Source organism: Phyllostomus discolor, chromosome X (assembly GCF_004126475.2).
Source record: "Phyllostomus discolor isolate MPI-MPIP mPhyDis1 chromosome X, mPhyDis1.pri.v3, whole genome shotgun sequence".
Lineage (NCBI taxonomy): Eukaryota > Metazoa > Chordata > Mammalia > Chiroptera > Phyllostomidae > Phyllostomus > Phyllostomus discolor.
Window position 1 is genome coordinate 31,757,503 of NC_050198.1, and position 27,347 is coordinate 31,784,849.

Below are 27,347 nucleotides of genomic sequence, written 5' to 3' on the forward strand. Positions count from 1 at the left end.
AGGAAGGGAGAAAGACAGAGGGAGAGAAACATCAATGTGTGGTTGCCTCTTGCACACCCCCTACTGGGGACCTGGCCCGAAACCCAGGCATGTGCCCTTATCTGGGAGTTGAACCAGTGACCCTTTGGTTCACAGGCCAGCACTCAATCCACTGAGACACACCAGCCAGGGCTGATGTAAGAAGTTTTAATGGTAATTACAAAAACAGAGCACAGAGACCTCCCTCACTGGATTTTTTTAAAAGGTCCAGTGGTATATACACACATACAAAGATTTAGAAATGTTGAAAATGAAGGAATGAAGAAAGGCTACAGCAAGGGATTTGTAATTGGACCAAGGGGCCCCTGAAAATCAACAAGAAGAGAAATACTGGAATATGGGAACTGGCCTAATAGGAACATGAAGAAGATATGAAGAAGCAATTTCATGAGGAAACCCAAAATCAAACAAGTACATGAAAAGTATTCAAAATCATTATCAATCATTTTGAAATACAAGTTAAAAAATTATGAAATTTGTACCAGATAGACTGGAAATTTTTATTTATTCTTTTCAGTGCAGTGTCAGAAAGGAGACGGGAATGGAGGGGGTGTGCAAGATGCAGGGTCAAAGAAGGAGAAGAAAGGAGAGGGGGAGAGAGTGGAGGGGCAACTGAGTGAGCGGGAGGAGTGAAGCGGGGAGGATGGGCAGAGGGAGTGGGAGCTAAACTGGAAAATTTAGAATGCTGGGTAATGCTAACTGTTGACAGAGACAGGGGAATGTAAGCACCTTCATTTGTTGTCCCACTCATTCCAGATAACAATCTGGCACTGCTTACAAAAATTAAATATGTACATCTCCTATGCCCCAGCTTATTTTCTGAGTACACATCCAAAAGAAATTTTCACACTGGCCCATAAGGGAGCATTCACAAGGCATTATTTATCGAAATGGGGGTGTTGGAGGCAGCCCAGTGTGTCTTGTTGGGAGTACCCAGGGATAAAATGATGCAGTGGATGTACACGTTGGAGTTTATTGCAACCATTAGAAGCAACATATAAGCCCTGGCTGGCGTAGCTCAGTGGATTGAATGCGGGCTGCGAACCAAAGTGTCGAAGGTTTGATTCCCAGCCAGGGTACATGCCTGGGTTGCAGGCCATGACCCCCAGCAACCGCACATTGATGTGTGTGTGTGTCTCTCTCTCTATGTCCCTCCCTCCCATCTCTAAAAATAAATAAAATAAAATCTTTAAAAGAAAGAAGCGACATATAGTCTAGATGCACCCATGACAACACAGAGAAATGTTAACATAATGCTAGCTGGGGAAAAATATATAACTACCATTTAATTAAGAGCATGGAGAAAATGTGGATTTTATATGATATAACAAAAAAGATACACATTAAACCCAATAAATTGGTGAACTGTGGGAGGAAGAAAATGATATTCAGGTGCAGGAATAAAAGAATAAATAAAATGAGATTTGCATGGAACAAAAATGACAATGTGTCATGAACTATGGAATATGATCAGAGGGCAGACACTTTGAAAGGCAAACAAGCACCCCCTTTTTTTGCATGAGGCTCAGATTCTCTGAGGGTTATCCAAGACCAGTATGTATGAGGACAATGAAATCTGTTTATATCCATCCTGGACATAGGTCTGAATATGGCAAAAGCCAAACAAGTTCATTTTGTGGATGCATATGATACTGTACTCTGAAAGTTAACAAATCTAGTCTGTTTTGGGGGATGGGGCTGACCCTTAGAAAACTACACAAGTCCGTTCTATGGATGAGAAATGTAGTCTTTGAAGGCAAACTAATCCATTCCTCCTGGATGGAGAGCTCAGAAACGAAGTCTGTCAAATGCATTCACTGCAAAGGTAGCTAAGACACGCTGAAGGCTGCACAAGACCAAATTGTGGGTAGTAGATTCAGGCACACCTTGCTTTGGATAAGTCTACTGTGTACTGTCAAAGTTCTTCCTGTGGATCAAGGGCTCAGTAGCCCTGAGTGACAGCAAAAATTGTTTCGTGGACTGGCAATTACTTCCTTCGGAGACTGGAGCATCCAGTTTTGTGGAAGGCATCTCACGCAGTCTACTGGTGGAGAAATCAAAAGACAGTCTTCAGGACGCTGTCAGATAAAGATGAGGGCTGAAGTCAGAAATAAGAAGGAATGATGCCAGGAAAACGGGTACCATAACAGGCGGCTAGATGTTAGGTACAAAGAAGAAAACGTAGAGGTCCGGATCAGACACTGAGAAAATGTAGGGTCTGATGTTAAGAACTATGAAGGGTCAGGGAAAGTGGGGGATTAAATATCGGGCCCTTGGGGTATAAACCATAGGGCCCTCAAAGGATATGAGGTTAGAGGGGCTAGAAGGTGAAGGACGTTATCAGAGGGCGGTAATGTCATCAGAGACATAAAAAAAAGACGACTGCGATCCTGAGAAAGTCGTCAGAACCAATGGGAAAATGACGTCAAAGGAGTAAGGGCAAGAACAGAAAGGGATGTGTGAGAGAAAAGGTTCATGCTCATAAGGGATGAAGATGGCTGGGACCGGAGGGATGCTTATGTCATTCTGCACAGACCACACAAAGCTCGCCTAGGTTCCAGAAGCATAATGAGCACTTCGCTTCCTTTGCTCGGCGGTCCTTTCCTTCCACCCCTCCCCTCGCTGGCTTCAGCCAATCGGCGCGCGTGGGGGACGTTCCGTGACGTGTATGATACGTACACTTTATTAAGCCTCTTCCCGCGCCCCAACCTCCTCAGTTGCTCTCCTCTTCAACGGTTGCTGTCTATCTGGCCATTCTACGTAATTTCTAGGTAAGCGTTGTCTGACTTAAGAAGCCTCTCTTCTCCTCTCGGGTGTGCGCCGCGCCGTCCTTGAGCAAGGCGCGCGAGTGGGAAGAGAAGCGGCTTCAGACACCTAGGGTTGGGCTTCTCTGGGGCGGGTGGGTACCGTGCTCCGAGGTTAAACTTTTGGTTTGGTGGGAAGCTGGCACATTGTATCCAAGCACCAAGAGTGCCAGGAGGGGCTGAAGGCATTGGTGGCGGGAGTGATCATGCGGTGGCCCAGACGTGCGGGGTGGGGGTGGGGGGTGGGGGGGGGGTGCTTTTCCCACGTGACTACCGCCATCTTGTTCTGCGGGAACAGAGTGAAAGTGTGGGTGTTCTGGGCCTGCGCGGCGTCACAAAATGACTGGCGTGTTGGCAGGGGATGTGGGCATGCGCGGAGGAAGCCCTCAAATGGCTACCTCTCTGAGCCTGTCCCACGGATTTCCGTCTTCTTGGTCCTGCATTTTCATTTTCCCCTTAGTTACGTGTCTGTTTTCTGTTGTGTCCTTTCCTATTTATCCTCTCTTCAACCACTTTCTCCCTCCCACTGCTCTCCCACCCTTTTCCATATTCTTATAGGACTCAAATTCACTGCCATGTCCTCTGAAGAAGGGAAGCTCTTTGTTGGAGGGCTCAACTTCAACACCGATGAGCAAGCTCTGGAAGATCACTTCAGCAGCTTCGGGCCAATTTCTGAGGGTGAGACGTGGGCCAGACTCATAATGGATGGGTACGGTAGAGGAAGTCTGGGGCCCCCGGGTTTTGGAGAATCTGATAACTTTTCATTGAGTCTTAGTGGGAGGGGTCCGTTCTCCACCTGATACCTGTCGCTTTTCCTCATGTCTATCTTCTCTTCCCCAGTGGTTGTCGTCAAGGACCGGGAGACTCAGCGATCCCGAGGTTTTGGCTTCATTACCTTCACCAATCCAGAGCATGCTTCAGATGCCATGAGAGCCATGAATGGAGAGGTGAGGCCTTCTACCTGCATTAGGGCCCTGCCCCCATCTCTGCCACTTCCACTGTTCTTTCTGTTTTTCCCTCTGTGTCTGCTAGGGGCAGCGCGGCCACCAAACCCCACGGTGCCCACTCACAGGAGCGTGACTGCCTTCTGTTCTAGGGGGTGGAGGGCAGCGGCAGACAGAGCCGGGCTGCCTGGGAGGCGACGACTGGTCCTGCATGAGGCCGAGAAGCCACCCGTGGATGGTTGACCTTGACCTGCCCTGGGCTTAGGTAGTAGAGTCTGCAGACCTGTGGGCCTGGCCCGGAGAGGACCTCGTGAGTCTTCTGGGATGGACTCTGAAGCCTCAAACCAAGAGAGGTGTCTGTCTAGCCCTTGTAGTTGGGCAGCTTAGAGGAGTGGGGAGGAGAACTCACCTGAGATCAGTCAAGATGTAAGTAGTAGCAGGGGAACATGGTGGATTCAGGTCATTTTGTGGGATTCTATAGCTCCTGATAAGGCCATTCTGGTCAGAGGAGCTTGTTGTGAACATGGCACCCAGAATCTGGTGCCCAGCAGGAGTTTCTGGGCTCTTTTGCCCACCTGCCCCACCCACTCTTTCCTCACCACTTCCCTGGGTGACCACCAAGCCATCCTCTTTGTGTCTCCTCATACCTAGTCTCTGGATGGTCGCCAGATCCGTGTGGACCACGCGGGCAAGTCAGCCCGTGGAACCAGAGGAGGTGCCTTTGGGGCCCGTGGGCGTGGTCGAAGCTACTCCAGAGGTGAGTACAATGGTAAGTTTGATCACAAGGTCTGAGGGAAAACCAACTGTTGGTGGTGTGTGTCTGGACAATTGCAATTTAAAATAATTGTTTGTCGTAGGTGGTGGGGACCAGGGCTATGGGAGTGGCAGGTATGACAGTCGACCTGGAGGATATGGATATGGATATGGATATGGAAGGTCCAGAGACTATGGCGGCAGGTGGGTAACCAAGGGGTTTGGAGCACTCTGGTGGTACTGCCTTTCTCTTTAAGAACTGGGCTGCTTGGGTGTTCATATATATATATATATTTCACTGTGGTGTTACTAATGTTTGTTTTACAAATTATAATGAAACTATAAAAGAAATGTGAAGTATAATACTTTGAGTTATGTGTAATGCATTGGGAAATTGTAAGGTACTATAATTGCAGTATGTGATGATGTGTATGTTGTACCGTGTTGGTTAGTTGTCTATTGCAGTAATGTTTAGTATGATTTAATGTACAATGTAAATTATAAGCCATATAATTATGTGATTTCTATATAATGTTCATATGCTTCATATGTCTTGTTTTGCAAGTATTAAAGTTTATAATGTGATGAAATATGTAAATATGGTTTTTACTATTATCTGGGGGTATCTGATACATTCCTGCAACTTTTTTCCCCAGAAGCCAGGGTGGTTATGACCGCTACGCAGGAGGAAATTACAGAGACAATTATGACAACTGAGATGAGGCATGCGCACCTAATGTAGGTGAGGCTTGTAGGTTGCCACTGAACAGACCTTGTTGTGTTCCCTCACCTTTACCCTGCCTGCATGTATGTCACCTGGCCCGCCTGACACCATTCCTAGACCTCCCTTGATCTCAGGTGCTTGTCAGGGCTATTCTGCCTTCCAGGGTATAGGGGAGGGGTATCTGAAAACCTTGTCCCCCTGTAACCTACTGGGCATGGAGATGAGGGTGTGTAGTTGTGAAGTCCTCAGTGTCCTTAACAACCCCAGGAGGTGAGCGTGTCAACTTGTTCCTTCCTGGCATCACAATTCTTCCTCTTCTTACTGTTCTCAGATACACAAGGAATAAAACTTCTGATCCAGGATCGTCCTTCCAATGGCTGTATTTATAGAGTTTTGGAGCTACACTGAAACATCTGTTTTAGTACATAAACATATTTTTGAATTGAGCTCCCAAGGTAGCTTGTTGAAGACCTTTTAGAAAGCTCCGTGTGTTTTTATTTTTAGTTTTCTCTCCCGTTTCAAGACAAATTCTGAGGCATTTAGTTTGTGCTCTCAGGATTGGTTCTGGCAAAAAAAAAAAAAAAAGTTTGACCAGACCTCCCCCCCCCCCACCCAGAAATCATGTGCATCTAGGGACATTTTAAAAACTCGTAGACAGTGTTTACCATGTTTAGGAAGCAATTTCCAAATGTAACTATAAGAAATTAAGAACATGATTACTTAGAGGTGGTGTTTTTTATTGAAATCACTGACCTGATATATAGATGTTTCTTAAAATACTTGTGAATGTCATATTTTTTTAATACTGGAAGAAAAATATTCTGTTGTGTTTTCATGTAGCATTTAGGATGTCCTTCATGGAGCTGATTAAAAAGATGAAACCTGAAAAACAAATCGATATTGATAGTGCTTTTATCCTTACTCAACCCAGTTTGTAATGTAAGAACAGGGAAGATCACTGGGAAGGGAGTCTTTGAGCAAAGGATTTAGTTGAGGGGTGGGGTGGGCAGAGATTGCCAAAAATTTAAAGTTTGGGATTGATTTGGGTCTATACAAGCACACAGTAGAGGTACTGTGGGTTCATTCTACACCACAGCAGTAGGGGTGAGAGTCTGACTATAAAGTGAGTCACACCCTTTTTGCTGGTGGAGGGCTTTGCTTTCCGTTTATTAAAAAAAGATGTGTGAGATGCAGTAGAATGGGGTATGCTTGAGGTGAAGTCCCCTAATAAACCAGAATTGGGTTTCTTCATGGTCCCATTGTCTTGATCTTGTCAGCATTTCCTGTTGAAGATAAAGCCCATTTATTAGGCATATGGAGCCATTGAAAACAGTTGGCCACACCTTCCACCACAGGGGGTCATAAGGTGGTGGCAGAGGCCTGGACTGCTTTTGTGCTTCTAGTTAATGTGAGTTCGTTCCTCAATTCTCCCTTCAGTCAGGATTCTGGTGGTTGCATTGGAATCCCACAGGGTTTAGCCTTTCATCCTGAATTTCTAATCAGTTGTGTCCATGGCTTCTGCCTGGCTGATGTTGAGCTTAAGTGCCAATAGATTTTGAAACAACCTAAACTGCCTTATTTTCACATTACTGGGACTTAACATTAATAGACTGATCATGTTCCCTCAAAATGTGTTGGAACCCTCCCTGATATAAAGGTATTAGGAAGAGAGGTCTTGGGGGGTTACTTGGGTTAAATGAGGTCATGAGGGTGGGGCCCTCATGATGATAGCTCACTTCCCTGCTCTGCTCCATGTGAGGACACAAGGCATTCTGGAAGAGGGCCTTCACCAGAGCTGAACCAGCCTGATATCTAACTTCAGCCTTTGGAACTCAGAAATTTCTGTGTCCAAGCCACCCAGTCTGGTAGCAAACTAGACTGACAGCATGGGTCCATGTATTATGAGTACCAGTGTTGGCAGCCTGGTTCCCAGGTCCACCAAGCTAGTTGGGACAGGCCCCAAGGACCCTTCCTCCCATCCAGATGGTCCTGCCAAGCCCACAGCAAGGCCCAGAGAAGGGCATTATGTGCTGGACCTTCAGGGACCCACAGCAGTGAACCACTATTAACTGCCTTGTGAGGGGGTGGGGAGAGGCTTCTCTGTTGCTCCTGAGGGAGTGAAATGTCCTCACCACCAGTGTGGCCTAAGAATAGAATCCCATAATTAACTACCAAATTCCTGTAACAAAATGACCCCCTAAGTGACATCAATAAAGACTATAAGTAGCCTCCTATATCTGAATGACACCTTGATCAGCTTGTTCTGCTCTCCTGGTTTAAGGTGCCTTGTAGTCTAGCCCAATCTCTATTTGCTCTAAGGAAAGGGCCCTAGAGAACAGTTGGGTTCTTTTGGCAGTGAAATTGCTGATAAAATTTCCTGACAAAAATGCCCATTAGTCCTCTGCTTAACCAGGATCTCAGTAATGTGCATGTTTCCCCAAGAACCTACCAAAACCAGAAACTCCCAAACACTCGCCTTGGGAACTTGTGTCCCAAGGCTTGTGAAGACCAGATTCCTGGCCTGCAAATACTTTAAGTTTTTTAAATATGTTTATTGATTTTAGAGAGAGACATCAATCGGTTGCCTCCCATACCCACCCTGGCCGGGAACTGACCTTCCAACCTTTTGGTGTACAGGACAACGCTCCAATCGACTGGGCCCCACCGGCGAGGGCTGCAAATACTTTTCAAGCCCTGGATCGAGCTCTTACCAAAAGCTATCTACAAACATCCCATAGACAGCCCCTGCACTTCAAGTTCCAGAGTAAATCCCAAGACCTGCCCCTCCCACCCCAGGCAAGCTGAATCACTGTCACCTTAGGTTCAACATGTATAAAAGGAATAGTGCTCACCTGATGGTGGGGTCAAGGATGTTAAATGCAACATGTATAGAACAAGGCAAATCCCTGATACCCCCATATCCCCCTCCCCATTTTAGATATAGGGGTGTAGAAAACCTTCAGATGGCCTTTTAAATAAAAATGCTGTGAATACTTAAGGTATGTCAAAAAACATTGGACAAAGATCAGTAGCCAGTGTTCTTATCACTCTGCTTATCAAGACAAAATATTCCCGGTTCTGCCCTGGCTGGTGTGGCTCAGTGGATTGAATGCCAGCTTGGGGTCACTGGTGTGATTCCAGGTCAGGGTACATGTCTGGGTTGTGGGTTAGGGGTATGCAAGGCACATTGCTGTTTTTCTCACTTTCTCCCTCCCTTTCCCTCTCTAAGTAAAATCTTAAAAAAAAAAAAACATGCCAGGTCCCTGTCCAGCTGCATACCTCTTCTATCTCCCCCCCTCCCTGGGCTAACATAAGGATTGTGATCCCTTGTAATTCATCATGCCCCAAGATCTGGAAAACCGGAAGGGTGTTTTGTTTGTTTTGTTTTTGGTGACAGGCCTGACCTGAAGCTTTTTATAATCTTTATTTTTTCCACTCAGTGTAGGATACACATACAGTATACTGGAGAAATGTTAGTGGTTATGGAGAGCCTCCCTAGAACCTGTGTGAGGTGGGAGGGGGGACTTCAACATAGAGTGAATGCACAAAGACAATTAAGGCTTCTAAATTGTTATATATAATCTGTGGAGCCCTGACCCGTGTGGCTCAGCTGGGTGTCTTACTGCAAAGTGAAAGGTTGCCAATTTGATTCCTGGTCAGGGTACATGCCTGGGTTGTGGGTTCAGTGGGGCATGTGTGTGAGGCAACCAATGGATGTTTCCCTCCCTCCTCCTCCCTCTAGAAATAAATTTTTTTGTAGTTTTTAAAAATTTATTTTTTAGAGAGGGGGAGGGAGGGAGAAAGGGAGAGAAACATCAATGTGTGGTTGCCTCTTGTGCGCCCCCTACTAGGGACCTGGCCTGCAACCCAGGCATGTGCCCTGACTGGGAATGGAACCAGTGACACTTTGGTTGGCAGGCCAGCATTTAATCCACTGAGCCACACCAGGCAGGGCTAAAATCTTTTTTAAAAGTGAAAAGATCTTAAGACACTTATTTAAAAAAATACCATGGCATTGTTCTGCATAGACATTTCTAATATGCCATCAAGTAAGATTTTTAAACTCAATTTTAAACTTTCTGTAAGCAAAACTCATCTCTGAAAGTTTCCTTTACTCTCTAGTTCTTAATAGTTTTCAAAGCACAGGATTTGTGACCCATTTTTAACTTTATGACTGCAGTCCACGGTGATAAGTACATTTTTCTTGAGGTACAGTCCACCCATTTATGTAAGTGGAAGGAAGCTTTAATGAATGAAATTTGCAAAGTTCCCTGATGGTTCTTAGTTTATTGTACTTTAACAAATTCAGCTAGACTGAAACCATACATATACTATGGAGGCTGCAGTCTGAAAAAATGCTCTGTTTATAATTGTTGAATCTGGGTGATTGGTACATGAAAGTTCATTCTATCAATACTAGTGTAAGTTTGAGATGTTCCATAATAAAAAGTTAAAAAACTGTTTGAGGTGTGGTTTGTTGGACTTCCACATTGGCATGGGAGGTAGGTAGCTGTCATCAGTTTTCTGAAGGCCTGCTTTGTGTCCCAAAGCCCTCTCCATAGTTGCAGGCATTTCTATTCCAAATGGGCCTCAAGACACCATGGTGTATAAATGCTAGCTTCTATTTCTTTCTTTTTTTAAAGATTATATTTACTTATTTTTAGAGAGAGGAGAAGGGGAGGAGAAGGAGAAGGGAAACATCAATGTGTGGTTGCCTTCTCTCGAGTACCCCCTACTGGGGACCTGGCCCACAACTGAGGCATGTGCCCTGACTGGGAATTGAACCGCAACCGTTTGGTTCACAGGCCCACACTCAGTCCACTGAGCTACACCAGCCAGGGCTATTTCTTGACATCTGATGCTCCTTAAGTTAATATTTTCCAGACAATGGCCCTAGAACCGCTTCCTGCTTCCCCACCCATCATGACCCTTCTGGCTTCTCCAAACAGAAGGAACATCTATTTGCCCAGCACCAGAGGTCCTGCCTCCCCTCCTCCAAAACCCAGGGCCTCTAAAAACCTGTCTCTTCACCTGTAATGTGGGGTATAATACCCATTAAATGAGTCAAGACATGGAGAACATCTAGAACAGTGTCTGGTAGTTAGATGTAGTCAGTAATGTTATATAGTGCCAGATAATAACAGGGACACAGCAAAGAATACAACATAATTTCCTTCCCTCAAGAATCATGCATGTATTAGAGGGGTCCACAGACAATAAAGTGGTAAACTGGTGCATAAGGTAACACGAGTGTCAAGCATTAAGGAAAATAAGGGGGGGGGTGGAGAGTGATGGGATGTGGTATTTATTTTTCACAAGGTGGTCAGGGAAGGCAATTCAGAGGAGGAGACTTTACAATAGAGACCTGCAGACAGAAGGAGAGCAAATGAGGAGGATATCTGGTGTAGGACAATGGTTCCGCCACAGTGCTCCGTGTGCCTCGCACGTCTCCACATAAGCCAGGTAGGCAAGCTGATCTAAGTATTGGCAGAACACTCCGTGATCTTCGGAACACAGAGCACTAGAGGCTTGTGAGGAAATGCTTTGAGGCCAGCTCTCATTAACCTCCCCATCTACCAAAGAAGCTGTCATGAGACAGTTTCTCATTGCCTGAGGTTCTGATGAAGTCAGAGGTGTCCTATCCCTCTCCTCCCCCCACCCCCGAATTCAGGCTATAGAACTGCTTAGTCTGGAGTGAGTTCCTCTGCAGCAGGGTGCTGTAGCACTCATGCTGTAGTGATCTGGCCCCTTGTATTTCAGTGCTACCTCCACGAGGAACATGACCTGGCATCTGAGACTATTCTTGCTTTTGCTGTCTATGTAAGTAGCAAACACCCGAATCGAACAAGGGCTCGTTTCTTTACTGGCCAAATCAGTCAGCCTTTCCCAAACCTGGGAAAGAAGAATTACAGGCAGAAGGAAAAGCAAGCTAGTACAAAGGCCCTGAGGTGGGAGTGTGGTTGGTGTGTGTGAGAGAACAAGGTCAGTGCAGCAGGAGCAGAGAGAGCCAGGGGCAGGGGGCAGGAAATGAGGTCGGAGAGCTGACAGGCGCCTGGTCTGTGGGGCCTCACTGGCCATGGGGAGGACTTTGGCTTTTTCTGTGAGAAGACTGGAGCCACAACATGGGTCTGAGCAGAGGAGGGCCTTGGGCTCCCTTGGGCTGTAACAGGACCCACTGGCTTCTGTGAGGACACATGAGGGGGTGAGGGCTAAAGCAGTGAGGAGGACACTGCAGTAGTCCAGGCAATGGAGGCAGTGGAGGCAGTGGACATGGAGAGGAGTCGGATTCTTGATAAATTCTGAAGGTGGAACTGATAGTATTTGCTTGCAGATCAAGTGAGGAAGGTGAGGGGAAAGAAGGTACTTGTTATGAATCCACACTAGAGGAGCTCACATGGAATAATTTGGCAGTTGGTGTTAAGTAGAGTAGTGATGCCCTGGGCAGGTGGCTTGGTTAGAGCATCTTCCCATACAACAAAATGGTTGTGGGTTCTATTCCTTGTCAGGGCACATACCTAGGTTGCAGGTTTGATCCCTGGTCAGGGGGCATACAGGAGGCAAATGATTGATTTTTCTCTCTCCCTTTCTCAAATCAAAACAAAACAAAACAAAAGACATATCCTCAGGTGAGAGTTTAAAAACAGTGTAGTAATTAAGAACAAGGATTCTGGAACCAGGTGACCTGGGTGTAACTTCAACTCCATTGCTTACTGAGTGCTCTTGGGCATATAACTGTTTGCCTCAATTTCCCCATGTATGACACAGGATAATTGTACCAATTTCACAGGGTTGTTGTGAGGATTAAATAAGGTTTTCTATGTCTGCAAAGTGCTTAAAACAGTACCTGGCACAGAGTGCTTGGTATTAGTAATATTACTGTGGGGTGAGTTGACATGTTTACTGCATGAGTACATAGAAGAGAGCGTTCCAAATCCCAGGAACAGTTTGTGCAGTTTTCAAAGGATGTGCAATTAAGTCAGTGTGACTGGAACATACCCTGATTGAGGAAGAACAAAGGATGAAGTTGGAGAGTAGGCCTATGAGATCAGCTTCTACTCAGAGCAGCTGGGGGCCACTGTGAATTTCAGGGTGGATCTACCAGTGCAGGAGAGAGGTTGGGAGAGAGACAGGAGAGAAAATTGATTTAGGACTTGATGCAGGAGCATGTACAGAGAGAAGAGAGAAAGGAATGGGCACTATTGTCAATACTGCTGGCTGGTTACCATGTGGTTTCTGGTGCCCAGGATGAGAAATTTAGTCCAGTTCTACTTCCTGCCTGGTCCAACTGCTAATTCTAAAAGATTCTACATCTGTGACCATGGGAAGTAAACCCCTTTAGGGGTCACTTCCCTCGTCTTCAAAGTGGGGCTCAATGTTGCACCTACTTCATTAGGGTGACCATGATAATTACCTTGATGGATGTTATAAGAGCTCAGTAAATGCAGGTTATTACCAAAAGCAAGCGGGCTTATCCCAGGAACGCAAGGGTGGCTTAACATCTGAAAAGCAATGAGATGTAATCCAGTGTATTAGCAGGAAAAAAAAAAATGGGAAGAACTAGGGGCTGTACCCATTTCACTATACTACCTGGGACTGAGGTACCAAACCCAGGGTCCAGTCTTTCCCGGGCCCACAGTCTGGCCCTGAACCTCTCACTGAGTCAAAGGAATTGCAAACCAAAGAGCAGAGCAGCCCTAGTTCCAGCCCCGCAAAGTGATTTCTTCCCCTCTGAGAATTGGTCACTGACTGGCCTCACTGGCCTTATCCACACATTCGGCATCCAGAGATGTGTCTCTGGTTCCTTTTTATTCTGGTTCCAGCTTAAACTTACTTCTCATCCCTTTCCCCATCCCACAGCTCAGCAACACTAAGGGAACTACTTTAATGACAGTAAGTACCAAATTCTAAACGATCTTCATTATTGCTTATTTTTTCAGTTAGAAGGGCATTTCCATGAGTGGAGACCATTTGTCTGAGTTACTGCTGTTGCCCCAGTGCCTGGCACCCAGTAGGGAATTGATCACTATGTGTTGGAAGGCTAGTTCCCTGTTTCAGTTTGCTGGGGGTGTTCAAGTGGTTTGTGAGGCTTTTCCTAACTGCAAGAATCTTGTTTATGACTCATGCCATGGAGAGTTATCATCATTCAGATTTTGGGGACTGTGAGAACTTTGGCTTCAGAGGCTAATGTTCTCCTATTAGGAAATGGTAAAATGTCCAACCCCCACTTGTCCCATATCGGAAGAAACTTCAGGGATAAGATAAATAAGGACTTAGCATTTACATTCCAGTTATACCTCAGTTCCATGTCTTCCCCAATTACTCTCTGGCCTTGATTCTTGTCACCCCCAAGCTACCCAGGCTTTCCCTCAAATCATGTTCCTTATTTGTTCCTAGGATGGACCCCAACTTCAGGTTTCATTTTAGCCTGTGTTAGTAATAAAAAGTGGACATAGCTCATGTGGTCCAGTGCTCGCCTTTGCATTTCTGAACTCTGGGGGCCAAATAGGCAGGAGGTGTATGAAGGAAGGAGTCCAGGACAGACATGGCCCTGCCTGTTTCTGCCACTATTTGAGTCACTATTGTGATGTGGTGTTCTCTTCAAACAGCTCTGGCTTACCTGTCTTTTCTGTCCAAATCTGTTTTAGTTTGTTCATTTGGCTAGGACCCTCAACTGTCATTCTGACAGTGAAATAGCCCTGATCCTGTTAGAGTGAATAGGACCTGTGGTCCCCTATGGGCTTGAGCTTCTTTTCCAGAGGTCATGAGATGGTAACCAAGGTCACTCACAATCTCCAGGAACTGATTCTCATGACTTGATACCACAGGCCTGAGACTCTTTTCCCTACCCACTGACTTGCCATTCATGGTGAGAAAATCTGCCCCTTCTCCCCAAACTCCCAACAAACTGAAAGTTGTCTTCTATCATCAGCTTATTATTCAAAACCTATTTTTTAATCTTCTTCCAAGGATATGTTTGTTGATTTGAGAGAGGAAAGGCGAGTGGAGGGAGAGGGGGAGAGAGAGAGAGAGAGACACTGACTGGTTGTTCCTGTATGCACTCCAACCAGGGATCAAAACTAAAACCTAGGTATGTGCCCTAACTGGGGATCAAACCTGCAACCTTTTTTGGTGTATAGGACTACATTCCAACCAGCTGAGCCACTCAGCCAGGGCAAATCCTATTTTTAATTCAGTGAGAGTGTGTAAAAGCTTAAGAAGAAAAACTGAAAAAATGCAGAACACCTAATAGGTGAAAGAAACAGTTGTGGTCATTCTTTTTTTTAATTTTTAAAAGACTTTATTTATTTATTTTTAGACAGAGGGGAAGGGAGGGAGAGAAACATCAGTGTGTGGTTGCCTCTCACATACCCTCTACTGGGGACCTGGCCCACAACCCAGGCATGTGCCCTCACTGGGAATAGAACCGGTGACCCTTTGGTTCGCAAGCCGCTGCTCAATCCACTGAGCCACACCAGCCAGGGTGGTCATTCTAATTCACATTAGTTCTGCACCATATCTACCCTCTGGCAGATAGATCTATTAATGGGAAAAGTTTTTAAAACATCTAACAGTAGCCAACATTTAGTGGGTATTGCCTCTGTTCCAGATGTTAGTCTAAACTTTACAAGTATTAACCTCATTTAGTCCTCCCAATAACCCTATGAGGCAGTATTTTCAGAGGGGGAGACTGAATCACAAAGGAGTTAAGTGACTTGCCCAAATACACAGAGCTCCAGGTTGGCAGAGCCTGTGGCAGTGATCAAGGTAGACTGCCTTGTACACATTATTGTACTACCTCTCAGAATAATAGCAAACTATTCACGAAACAGGTCTTATGAACACTTCTTTTTATCCTCGCCTGAGGACATGCTTACTGATTTTACAAAGAGGGGAAGGGAGGGAGAAAGAGAGGGAAACATCACTGTGAGAGAGAAACATCAATCAATTGCCTCCTGTATGGACCCCAACTGGGGACAGACCACACCAGCAAACTAGGCATGTGCTGTGACCAGGAATCAAACCAAACCTGTGACCTTTCAGTTTACAGGACAACGCTCCAACCAATTGAGCCACACCAGCCTGGGTATGAACACTTTTTATGCATTAGTTAATTTATAACAACCCTGTAATTGGGTTGTTTTATCTAGTATCTTATAGCCTTATAGGAATGAGGTTTTAAAAAGCTTTTGAAATTTTAACATACAGATATTGTAAAAACAACAAAAGAATCAACTCTGGTAGTGAGACAGTAAATCTCCCTGGCTTCTATGACTTTCCTGTGACTTCTTCCCATCATTTGTCTTTGGAAGGTGAGTGGTAGGATGAAGGGCACGGCTCTGTCCAGGGAGGGTCAAGGTGAATGGGAAAGGCACTGATCATAGCACCCTTTATGGTGAAATGCACATGGAAAAAAAAACCCAATGCTGGTCACAAATAGGGAACCAGTTTAATAAAAATGTCACTCTTGAACTCTCTGGGCTTCAGATTTTATCATCTGTAAAGTGGGGATAGTCAGTCATAGGTCCCAAAACACTCAGTTATCAGGATTAAATAGATTAATACATATAAGTCACTTTGAACAGTGTCCAGCACATTGTCCAATAAGTTATGCATTTGTGCAGTGAAATAGTTTATTCTTCAGCAATCATGAAATAGAAGGGTAATTAATATCCTGGAAAGACACCAGTAGCTTAGTTACATGGCAAGGGAGGTGCCAAATCCATAAAACACAATGTGGTCTATTTTTATTAGGACACAAAAAAAGGGCAATACATTTTTGGATGTGTCTCCTCATTTCAGGTGGCTTTAGAACATTTTTCAGATTGTAGTATTTGTGATAAAAATAGTGTAATAACAGTTTTGAGAATTGTATCAGTTGATGTTAAGATCCAATAGGAAGCTACTAAACCTTGTATTTCAACTTTGTAAATTGTATATCCTGACCACGTTAAGATGAATAGAGAGGTGGTTTCCTGTTGAAGTCGCAATAAGGATGATTCAGATAGGCTTCTGGGATTGTTGCGCTTAATTATTTAGTGATTCACGCCCATACCAAGTTTCCTGGAAGCACCAAGCCCAACGCCACACCCATCCGGCGCTGCGCGCGCGCAGGCACATACACACACTCCCGCTCTCCTCAAAGAACCTACTCTTCCCATCCTGGGGGTGTCTGGAGGCCCATCAATTACTCTAAGAACTGATGAACTTTGTAGGGCCCTCTGCATGTGTGATTGATTATTTTATTCTCTGCTTCAAATCTTGCTTGGCCAAGATTGTGCTACTAAAAAGCCGCTTATACACCACTCCTTTACAAGAAAATGTTTCCTTTTTTTGAAAGTCGTATATCTGATTTTTAGCGAGTGATTCGCATACTCGCCCCTGTCCCTATGGCCATTGGACATTATTCTTGTGTATACAAAAAGTGCCTTTAGGCACGGGGTGAATTGAATTTAAGGGGAGGAGCCTCCGCCCTGGTGACGGAAGCTACTGTACCTTAGAGCGCCTGCGTAGTTCTCCCACGCTATGGGGAAGATTCCCATCCATTCGCTCTACGCTTGGCAGCCCTTCCTGGCAGCAGGCAGCCATCTTGCCGGGAGCCTGGGAGAGGGAAAGGAGAGACAGAAGGAAAGGGGGACACTGGTCTCAGGGCCGCCCTGGGGGCCTCAAGAGCCGGAGGCAGCCCCGGAGGTGGTCCCTGATCTGGGCCCTGTTCTTAGACCCGGAAAGGGAAGGCGGACGGTGGGGGCAAGATGGGTGGGGATAGCCAAGGATTGCTAGACTGGGGGAGGAGCGTTGCTATGGCGACTGGGGAGGGGCGAAGTCAGGTCAGAATCCCTGCTGTGAGCCTTCCGGGAGCTCCCAGAGCAGGGTTGGGGTGTTGACCATGCTAACAGCCGGGTGGGATTTGACATTTCGGCGTGGAGGGACTCAATGTCTGTGGAAATGATCACCTGGCAGAAGGGGCGGAACTAGATCCCTTCACTTAAGACGCTGACATTCCAGGCCCTTGTCCTGCAGGCGCCCGCGGGCGGATACGGCGGAAGAGGAGGCCGGGTAATGGCCGCGGTGTGGCAGCAGGTCTTAGCAGTAGACGCGAGGTGAGACGTGGGGTCAGATCCCAAGGGAGCGGAAACTACTGTGGTGCATGCGCAATGGTGATAAGTGAGGCTGGGCGGGGAAGTTTCTGTGGCTGCGTGAGCTTGCTGGGGTTGAGCATGCGCAGTATCAGAAGAGCCGGCCAGAGAGGGTCCTAAAAAGCATGCTGGGAAAATGCAGTCATATATGGGCATGCGGAAAAAGAGTGTGTTATTAGAACCTTTGGGTGTGGGGGAGGTGATGGAGCTGACGCTGGTGACATCCTATTTCCCACCATTGCTCGCCAGAGTTAATCTTACTACCATCACTTCTCTAGTCTCACCCCATCACCATCCCATACTGATCCTTCCATTGCCCCACACTAACCATCACCATGTCAGACTGACCCCTACTGTTGTGTACATTGACCCAGTCACCCCATATCAAATTAAGCAAAGCTTCAGACTGCCTCCATCATCCCCATACTGATCTCATCTCCATGTCCATTCTTAGTAAAGACACACTCTCATCCCATTACCAGAGGAACCCCCATCACCACTGCTGATCACTTGCCATACTGACCCCTACCTGCCACACACCTCATTCTCCTTCCCTATCCCCTGAGCTGATTGATTCCCTCTGTCCTGTGCCTGCTGCTCGCCTGCCTCCTGCCATCACAGGTACAACGCGTACCGCACACCAACGTTTCCACAGTTTCGGACACAGTATATCCGACGGCGCAGCCAGCTACTACGGGAGAATGCTAAGGCTGGGCACCCCCCAGCACTGCGTCGGCAGTACCTGAGGTTACGTGGGCAGCTGTTGGGCCAGCGCTACGGGCCTCTCTCCGAGCCAGGCAGTGCTCGTGCCTATAGCAACAGCATCGTCCGCAGCAGCCGCACTACCCTTGACCGCATGGAGGTGAGCTCCCTCCACACCACCTACCATGCATACCATGTGGCTTCATGTATATTCACGCAACAGACTTGTCAAGCACCTGCTATGTGCAACGCATTGTTCCAGACTCTTAGGATGAGCAGAGGGCAAAAAGAGATAATATATGAGATAAGTCAGTAAATGGACAATAAACAAGATAAACAAGGTGATAAGTATACAATAAAGATAAATAGGTGCCCTGGCTGGCGTAGCTCAGTGGGTTGAGCGTGGGCTGTGAACCAAAGTGTCGCACTTTCGATTCCCAGCCAGAGTACATGCCTGGGTTGCAGGCCATGACCCCCAGCAACCACACATTGATGTTTCTCTCTCTCTCTTTCTCCCTCCCTTCCCTCTCTAAAAAATAAATAAATAAAATCTTTAAAAAAAGATAAATAGGTCAATAAACATAGCAAACCAAATAAACAATAATTACCATGGCTTATAGTGAGGCATGCTAAGATACAAAAATAAAGTAGACTGGGAGAACAAATCAGGACTGGTGTAGGAGACAAAGGGAAGCTACTTTTTATGGGTATGAAGAAGGAAATCCCCTGTGAGGAGTTAAAAATTGAGCTGAGACTTGAATGAAGCAAGAGACTGAGCTGCATGGTTTTCTGGAAGGCATTCACTCTTTATCTACTGAGTGGGGCAAGGGTGGGAGAAGGCTAACTAATGCAGAGGCCACCACAACACAGGTGATGGTGGTGGCACTGGATGGAGTGAGAAGGGATATGGTCCTGGATATATTTTGAATGCTCCAGACCTCATAGGTTCTTGAGGGCTGTTTGCAATATGTGCCCACCCTGACACTCTCCGTTCACAGGACTTTGAGGATGATCCTCGGGCCCTGGGGGCCCGCGGACACCGCCGTTCAGTCAGCCGAGGCTCCTACCAGCTACAGGCACAGATGAACCGTGCCGTCTATGAGGACAGGTAAGCACCAGGGCTGAGGGTTTGTAAGGAGGAAAGGAGCCATGGGGCAATGGCAGGCTGAACACTAGTACCTTCCTCCTCTCACCTCCTACTCCTGTTGGGGCCCAGGCCCCCCGGCAGTGTTGTGCCCACATCAGCAGCAGAAGCAAGTCGAGCCATGGCTGGAGACACATCGCTGAGTGAGAACTATGCCTTTGCGGGCATGTACCATGTTTTTGACCAGCACGTGGATGAGGCAGGTGAGCCAGTAGATAGCAGGTCCCATCACCATGAATTTTCCCCAGTTGTAACAACCACCCAGTATATCCTTTTCTGGAACACAAAGTCTCTGGCCCAACTCTGAGGGAGGAATTATCCATGAAACCTTTCACAAACCTAAAAGCCCTCTACAAAGTTGTCTGTAAAATCTCAGGTATTTTGTCTGCCATAAAGGGGCTCGGCATCTTAAAAAATCCCTTTGCAGAGGCTTCTGGGGTCACGAGTCACTTGAACAAGTTGAAAGCTTTTGCTGCACAGAAATCCTCTTGCAAAGGACAGACTGGGTCTGGCAAACTGCTAAGACCTTGGGAATTGTAAAGTGCTTGCTGAAATATAGAGGCCTTTTCACACTGTGGAACTCTCTCAATCCATACAGCACCTGCTAAGATGTAGGAAGCTTTTGGCAGAGGGCTTTCTGGGGTTCCAGCTCCCTTTCTCAGTGAAGGAAAGCCCTTTGGTTAGACTACTGTGCCTAGTGCAGTGGGTTCCTCCCCTCAGCTCACACATCAGAGCCTTTTATAAACAAAAAGCATCTGGTGAGTGTACTGACTCCCACAAGTGGCTCCTTGGCATTGCAGTCCCAAGGGTGCGCTTCGCCAATGACGACCGGCACCGCCTGGCTTGCTGCTCCCTTGATGGTAGCATCTCACTGTGCCAGCTGGTGCCTGCTCCACCCACCGTGCTCCGAGTGTTGCGGGGCCACACCCGCGGTGTCTCCGATTTCGCCTGGTCCCTCTCCAATGACATCCTTGTGTCCACCTCACTCGATGCTACCATGCGCATCTGGGCCTCTGAGGACGGCTGCTGCATCCGGGAGATCCCTGACCCTGATGGCGCTGAATTGCTCTGCTGCACCTTCCAGCCAGTCAACAACAACCTCACTGTGGTCAGGCTCCAGGGTGCCTACTCACTGGGGGTGGGGATGCTGGGCCAGGAGGGCTGTTCTAGGGCATCAGTATGCAGGGGGAGGGAGGGTTACCTCTAGTCCATCGCCACAGTCCCCTGGTAGTCAGACTCAGAGGGAAATAAGTCAGAATGAGGACATGCAGCTCTCAGTTTGGGTTGGCCTCACTGTGGTAGACTACAGGGGTGACTAGTTCGCAGGGGCAGAGTCGTAGGTCTGCCACTCCTTTGGTCCCATCAGCTGCAGTCCTACCATTTACCAACTGCAGGGGCTACTGGTTGGGGAGTAGGATTACTAGTTGGAAACCTAATCTCATCTCAGTGGAAGCTTGACTGAGGTCTGACCTCAGGATAGAGAGTCAGAGGGTGGGCAGTTGGGGAAGGACATGAAAAGCCTGGCCTGGCCCTGAGCGGGTAGTAGAGGGGAACTGGCCAAGTGGTCCTGTGCTCTGGCATCCTTTTAGTTGTGGCAGCAGCAGCAGCCCCAATGGAATCAAGGCTCCAGGAAGGGCCAGCCAGGGAGTGGATGAGCTATTATCAGGGGTCTGGGATAGTGCTGTATTTTGCTGAGCACAGGGAGCGCTGGCCAAGGGGCAGCACTATGGGTCTATGACCCCTGTAGTCCCTGCAGCAGCTGTCTACTCTGGTCAGATTGCAAGAAGGGCTGACTTGGGAAGACTGTAGGCCTGGGTCACCTCTACATTACCCACCACGACCCCACTGTGATTAAATTTCAGTAGGGAGAATTGAGTCCCATTAATAGCAGTCCCATTGTGGTCAGATTCAAGATGGGACTGGCTGGGAGCAGGATGATGGTATGTGGTTCTCATCCACAGGTGGGGAATGCCAAGCATAACGTACATGTCATGAACATCTCCACGGGAAAGAAAGTGAAAGGTGGCTCCAGCAAGCTGACAGGCCGCGTCCTCGCTCTGTCCTTTGACGCCCCTGGCCGGCTGCTCTGGGCGGGCGATGACAGAGGCAGTGTTTTCTCCTTCCTCTTCGACATGGCCACAGGTAGGCAGGCCCCAGGCCTTCATCTGAGTGCTTGCACTCCTGCCCTCCTGGTACACAGGCCTCCCCCTTACTTTTGTCTCCTGCCTCCTCCATGGTTGCAGGGAAGCTGACCAAAGCCAAGCGTCTGGTGGTGCATGAGGGTAGCCCTGTGACTAGTATCTCCGCCCGCTCCTGGGTCAGCCGTGAGGCCCGGGACCCCTCACTGCTCATAAACGCTTGCCTCAACAAGCTTCTGCTCTACAGGTTGGTCTCCCTATCCCGCCACCTGGAGATGTAGGGCCTGCCGCCTCCATCAGACTAGGAGGGGAGGCCTATCTCCTTCAACAGGTTAATTTCACTGAGAAAAGAGGTCCAGGTTCCTCCCTCTCCTCCTTGTTCTTAGCATCATAATATAATGATGAGCTCAATAGTGGCAGTAATAGAAATAGTAGTAGCTGGCACTTAGGTAACAGTTGCTGGTACCAGGTCCTATTCATAGCTTCTCATACGCATCACCTCATTTAATCCTCATAACAACCCTGTGAGGTGGGTGCTGTTATGACCATTTCACAGATGAGCGAACTGAGGTGTAAAGTGGACTATGGCCCCTTAGAAGAGTGACCTGTTTTCCTTTCTCTCTCTCTTTTTTTTTTTTTTGAGGCAGAGTTTACTGTTCCCACTCACATGTGTCATGTTTCTCAAATGCAGTTCTCAGCCTCCGCCACATGCTGGAATGACCTGAAAGGCTCCCAACATTCATGACCAGGCCCCAATCCAGGTCAGGGATTTCAGAAGCTCTTGGGCAGGCTGGACATCAGTATATTAAAAGTTCCCCAAGTGTTGTCCAGCCAGGTCTGAAAACAGCTGCCTGACAGGATGCTTGCCATTTTGCTATTTTATTTTTCTTCTCCCCTTAAAAATTATTTTATACACAAACACTGACAATTTTTAATTTAAGTGTACTCCTGAGTTTCTTGCCTCTTTCCCCCATCCTCTGCCTTCTCTCATCCTCATTCCTGCCACACTGGCCGCCCCCTGCCATAGTTAAGCATAACAACTTCATATGTACTGTTCCATGCTTTACTCCCTCTCCCACAGTCCTCAGCATGTACACACCCATGCATTTCTAAGGGAGAGTCATTATTTTACAGAAGTGGGTTCCTTTTACATCCTTTTCCATGTCTCACTTTTCTCACCAGATGACGCTATGGACATGCCTCAGTTGATGCCTTTCAACAGCTGTGGGGTAGCCATGGTACAGGGGTGCCAGAGTTTGGTCAGCCATTTCTTCTCTTTGCACACATCTGAACACCAGAGCTCTCAGAGGCCCTCAGAAAGAGAAACTAGTGAATTATGCTGCAGAGGCTTCCTATTTCTATCAACATTTAAAGTGTCCAAACTGTCACTAAATCACATACCAGCCCCTGCTTTACAGGTTTCTGCCATTGTCTCAAAACTGGATTTCATGAACCTTGAAAAGAACTCAGGCACGGGGGTGGGGACACTGGCTAATGCACCATGTGTTCACCTCTGGGCTGAGGCCGTGCCCTGACCTGCTCTCATTCTCCCCTCAGGGTGGTAGACAATGAGGGGACCCTGCAGCTGAAGAGAAGCTTCCCCATCGAGCAGAGCTCGCACCCTGTTCGCAGCATCTTCTGCCCCCTCATGTCCTTCCGCCAGGGAGCCTGTGTGGGTGAGTTACATAGGGTCGGGGTGTCTGGGTGACTGGGGAGGGGCAGGCACTGGGGCTGGTGCTGGTGTGGCTCATATATCATGACACTTTAATGCCCTGACTTCTGGGCCTTGAGACCTGTCATACCCCAACAGCCTTCCACTTTGAACACAGAGCCCCAACCAGCCCAGAAACTTCACGGCATAAGAAACAGACTTCCCAAAGAGCTGAGAGACCTCACTTTCTAGACACAAAACCAAAACAGCCAGTTAACCTCCCATCTAAATAGGGCCCCCCCTAGACCTCCCCAGGCATGCTGGGACCTCATACCTTGGACATGACTCCCTCAACACCTGAGTCACCTCAGAGACTTCACGTCACCACATGCAGCACCTTCTGATGACCTCTCCTTCTCACCTGGGCAGTGACTGGCAGTGAGGATATGTGTGTACACTTCTTTGATGTGGAGCGAGCAGCCAAGGCTGCAGTCAACAAGCTGCAGGGCCACAGCGCCCCTGTGCTGGACGTCAGCTTCAACTGTGATGAGAGCCTCCTGGCTTCCAGTGATGCCAGCGGCATGGTCATCGTGTGGAGGCGGGAGCAGAAGTAGGAGCCTCCCGGCCCTGCCATGTCCACCTTCCCACCTGGCCCATGCTCCAGCCTTGTGTTTGTAAATAAAGTTCCTGTGCTTGTGCCGATGGCTGGCTCCCAGGGCTGCTGGGGGCAGAATAGTGGAGAGGGCAGCTCTAGGGCCCAAGATGGGAATGGGTTCACTTACTCATTCACTCATGCATGTATTAATTTATTCCTTCCTTCAAGAACCATTTACTGAATATCTGCCATGTCATGGGCAACAGTTTAAGTGTTTTACGGTCATGCATTGGACGAACATTACTGAGTATTCACTGTGTGCCAGGAACTGTTCTAGTCTCTGAGGGTACTGCTGTGACCTAAACTGACAAATCCCTGTCCTCCTGGGGCTTGCTTTCTAATGGAAGCAAGTAGGTAACAGAAATATTTAATAAGTCAGCTAAAAATGATTGTTGTGAAGACAAATAAAGTGAGGACAGGAGATACCATTGCAGGAGTGGAAGGCTGGGCTCTTTTTGATGTCATGATCAGGGAAGACATTCCTGACTGTGGCATTTAAACAAAGACCTGAATGTAATGAGAGGGAGCTGTAGTGCATGGCGGAGGACAACATTCCAGGCAGAGAAAAGGCAGTGCAAAGGCACTGAGGCTGGAGTGTGCCAGGAGAGTGGTTGTAGAAGCGGGTGCTGAAGGTGATGAGGTTGGCCAGGCCCGATCCTGGAGGGCTCTGTGGACCATGGTGAGAACTTGGGCTTTTTATCTGAGCAAGGGGTGAGTGACCAAGCAGTTTCGAGCAGAGGATTCCTCTGTGTGCTGTGAAGAGAACATACTGGGGGGCAAAGGTGGAAGCAGGATGACCTGTCAGGAGACCCTGCAGTAGTTGAAGCGAGCATGATGAGGACCTGCACCCGGGTGGGGGCAGTGGAGGAGTTGAAGTGGTGAATGTTGGCTTCTACCACAAGGTTTCATCCTAGGAGTTTGCAGGGCTCTGCTGCCTCAGGGAGGCCCAGGCTTCTTCTAGCCACTGCCTGGGCCTCATATCTATCTATGCAGCAAGCAGTCTGTTGCCTACAAGCATGGAGCTGAGGACTTGGAATACGCACCAGTGTGGGACCAACCATGGACTCAAAAGCTGAGCTAGTGGCTTCTGCTGGGAGTGGAGGGGATGGGGCCTCTCTCCATCCCCAGAGGAACCCCAAACCACCCATACCTCCTGTCATGCCCACTCAAGACCCAAAGTCAAGGCCTGGAACTGTTCCGAGGCTACCAAGTGATGTTCATTATTTCAGGGGAGCCCTGAATGAGGAGAGAAAACTTGGGGTATAGATGGGACAGATCACCAAAATCCCTTGTCAATGACCTGAGTCACCAGATGTCAAAGTTGCTGGAGATGTCAAAGAGTCTCTTGGTCCAGCTGCCCCCTTTCCTTCACCTCCATGGGCTGCCGTGTCTAGATGCATCAATGGGAAGGGTGGCTACCACCTTGAGTTCTCAGCATCAGTCCACAGAGTCACAGAGACTCCAACCTGGCCCAACATCATTGAGCTGCTGAACTAACACCAGCAGTCTTGTTGAGGGAGGAAAATAACCTTCTGTTTTTTTTAAGCCACTGTTATTTGACCATGTGGTTACTTCAGAAGCATTTCTACCTGGTACAGCAGGTCCTTGAATAATATTTTGTCAATGTCATTTTGTAGAAATGTTGATGAAATGACATAGCAACTTTTATTTCTATCAAGTAGGTTATGGTAAAATTGGTTTTATTATATGTTGTTTCACTTAAAGTACAGAACCTATCGACAGTGTTAAGTGAGGACTTGTGTACTTCCATCTGAGAGACCTTAAGGTAAATGATGTGAGATGGGGCCATCAGAGAGCTGGAGTGTTCACAATCAAGGTTATGTATGCATGTATGTTGGAGGGCCTCAAGACTACCCATACTCAAGGATTTGCTAGAAGGACTCTCATTCTCAGTGTACACATGACGATGATTTCCTCCAGCAAAAAGACACAGAGATCAATCAGCAAGGGGAAAACAAGTCCAGGGGAGACCATGCACAAACCAGGGATCCTCTCCCAGTGGAGTTGCACAGGATACACTTAATTTCCCCAGTCCTAGGTTGTGACAACACATGGGAAACATTGCCAATGAGGGAAGCCCCTTAAGAGACTCAGCATACAGTGTTTCTAATGGTAGCCGGTCACCTAGGTAACCTCTCGTAGGCATATACATAACTTCCAGACTCCCAAAAGGGAATCAAGAGTTCAGCATAAACCACACTGCTTGTATGAATGGTGAGAGAATGGTAAGAACCCTTCTGAAGTCTAAGTTTACAAATGCCAGCTAAGGGCCAACCTTACAGCAGACCTTTCCAAGGACAGCAGTTTAGGCCTGCTCTGTTAACTCTTCTTCCCAGTATGCAACACTAAAAAGATGCTCAGTTTCAGCAAAGGTCAGTGTATGGGCAAGATCATTCGGGAGAACTTCATTTATCTGTTAACACTTTCTTCACACTCTTGTTCTTTATTGAGTCTGGATTCAAGATGGCTGATTATGGATATTGTTATACATGACTGTGGGTTTTCTCATTGTGAAATTAATTCTGAGGTGGCAGAGTTAACATCCTATTTTAAAATCATCTTCATGATATCTTTTCTTGATTTACAACCTATGGGGAAATAAATAATGAGCATGTAGTAAAAATAATCTTATTGATCAAATTTGGGCTTCTGTTAATTTGTCCATCATCACTGTGCCTCTGGTTAAACATCAGATCTGGAACTCTTAACCATTCTGCCATCAATGCCACTCTAGTCTTGCCTCAAATCCAGGTCTTCATTAACTGTTCCACATTTTTTGTCTCACTTGAAATCTGTGTTTTTTACTTCATTAAGAGCTTCTCTGGTCTGAGCTTGAAGCTGGGCCTTAGTTGACTATTATCCCATTAGTGTACCACTGGTCAGTTCTCAAACCAGTGTCTCTCTGTGAAGTTCTGCCAACTATAGTCTTCTGACCTGACTTTGAATTTTGGGATTCTGTTAATTGTCATGAGTGCCTTTTTGCTCCTTTCCAACCTTGAGGACCCTCAGTCCTGACCTTGAATCTGAGCATCCATTAATTATTTTACCATTAATACCCTCATGGTGCCAATTCCACATTGGGGTCCACATCCTACTCTGTTGCCCCAAGCAGGGGACAGTTGAACTGTAATGCAGGCCCCACAAGACCTTGGTGACCTAGTGGTCAGCTCTGAAGCAACCACTGCCAGTCAGAGCTCAGGCCTGTTGGGAGGAAATGCCCAGCTTCGTACCTCTTCCCAGCTCAATCACCATGTGGAGTGGCCCAGTCAGGGCATAACCTTGGGAAAGGTGGCTCTCCAAAGCTGGGGCCAACCCTGTGGAGCTGACAGTTGCCCAGCAAGCACTTCCTTGACAGGGGTCTGGGTGGTGCCAGGAAAGTCATGAGGAAAGGGGCTGTGAAAAACAGATATGTCACTTGGTAAGTAACTGGGGACCCAGGTAAAATCCTGGTCCCTCCATTATTCAACCCATGGTCATGAGTCAGTCACCTCACCATCATTCTGTGCCTGTTTCCTCCAAACTCAGTTGAGGGTTCGAGAGTCATTTTATTTATTCTGACATAAGTTGACTAAGTCTCTACAGTGTGCCAGGCACTGTGTCAGGACTAATAGTGAACAAAACAAGCAAAACCTCTGCCC

The 27,347-nt window shown here is 47.3% G+C and overlaps 2 protein-coding genes and 1 long non-coding RNA gene across 18 annotated transcripts; 2 read left to right on the forward strand and 1 right to left on the reverse strand.

Moving 5' to 3' along the window:
- Positions 1-2,682: 2,682 nt before the first annotated feature.
- RBM3 (RNA binding motif protein 3) lies at positions 2,683-8,276 on the forward strand. 11 transcript variants are annotated; one of them, XM_036016470.1, is made up of 7 exons: positions 2,683-2,810; positions 3,402-3,521; positions 3,684-3,790; positions 4,439-4,556; positions 4,645-4,744; positions 5,197-5,282; positions 7,827-8,276. In XM_036016470.1, the coding sequence occupies exons 2-6, from the start codon at positions 3,419-3,421 to the stop codon at positions 5,255-5,257; spliced, it is 489 nt and encodes a 162-aa protein (XP_035872363.1). In that variant the 5' UTR covers positions 2,683-2,810; positions 3,402-3,418; the 3' UTR covers positions 5,258-5,282; positions 7,827-8,276. The 11 variants fall into 11 exon arrangements, with proteins under 11 accessions (XP_035872363.1, XP_035872364.1, XP_035872365.1 ...); XM_036016471.1 differs by having other exon boundaries at positions 7,831-8,276; XM_036016472.1 differs by having other exon boundaries at positions 5,197-5,278; positions 7,831-8,276.
- Positions 5,876-16,860, reverse strand: LOC118498424. Of its 5 annotated transcripts, none has more exons than XR_004900914.1 (4): positions 16,758-16,860; positions 12,676-12,763; positions 12,261-12,359; positions 5,876-6,146 (listed from the first exon to the last, which is right to left on the reverse strand). It is a non-coding gene; the product is annotated as an uncharacterized LOC118498424 (long non-coding RNA). The 5 variants fall into 5 exon arrangements; XR_004900916.1 differs by lacking the exon at positions 5,876-6,146 and adding an exon at positions 6,445-6,547; XR_004900915.1 differs by lacking the exon at positions 12,261-12,359 and having other exon boundaries at positions 12,650-12,763.
- Positions 16,764-25,619, forward strand: WDR13 (WD repeat domain 13). 2 transcript variants are annotated; one of them, XM_028522499.2, is made up of 10 exons: positions 16,764-16,952; positions 17,283-17,362; positions 18,020-18,260; positions 19,099-19,208; positions 19,317-19,447; positions 20,045-20,352; positions 21,206-21,386; positions 21,488-21,629; positions 22,940-23,058; positions 23,463-25,619. In XM_028522499.2, the coding sequence occupies exons 1-10, from the start codon at positions 16,788-16,790 to the stop codon at positions 23,645-23,647; spliced, it is 1,662 nt and encodes a 553-aa protein (XP_028378300.1). In that variant the 5' UTR covers positions 16,764-16,787; the 3' UTR covers positions 23,648-25,619. The 2 variants fall into 2 exon arrangements, with proteins under 2 accessions (XP_028378300.1, XP_028378301.1); XM_028522500.2 differs by having other exon boundaries at positions 16,813-16,952; positions 18,054-18,260.
- Positions 25,620-27,347: the final 1,728 nt, after the last annotated feature.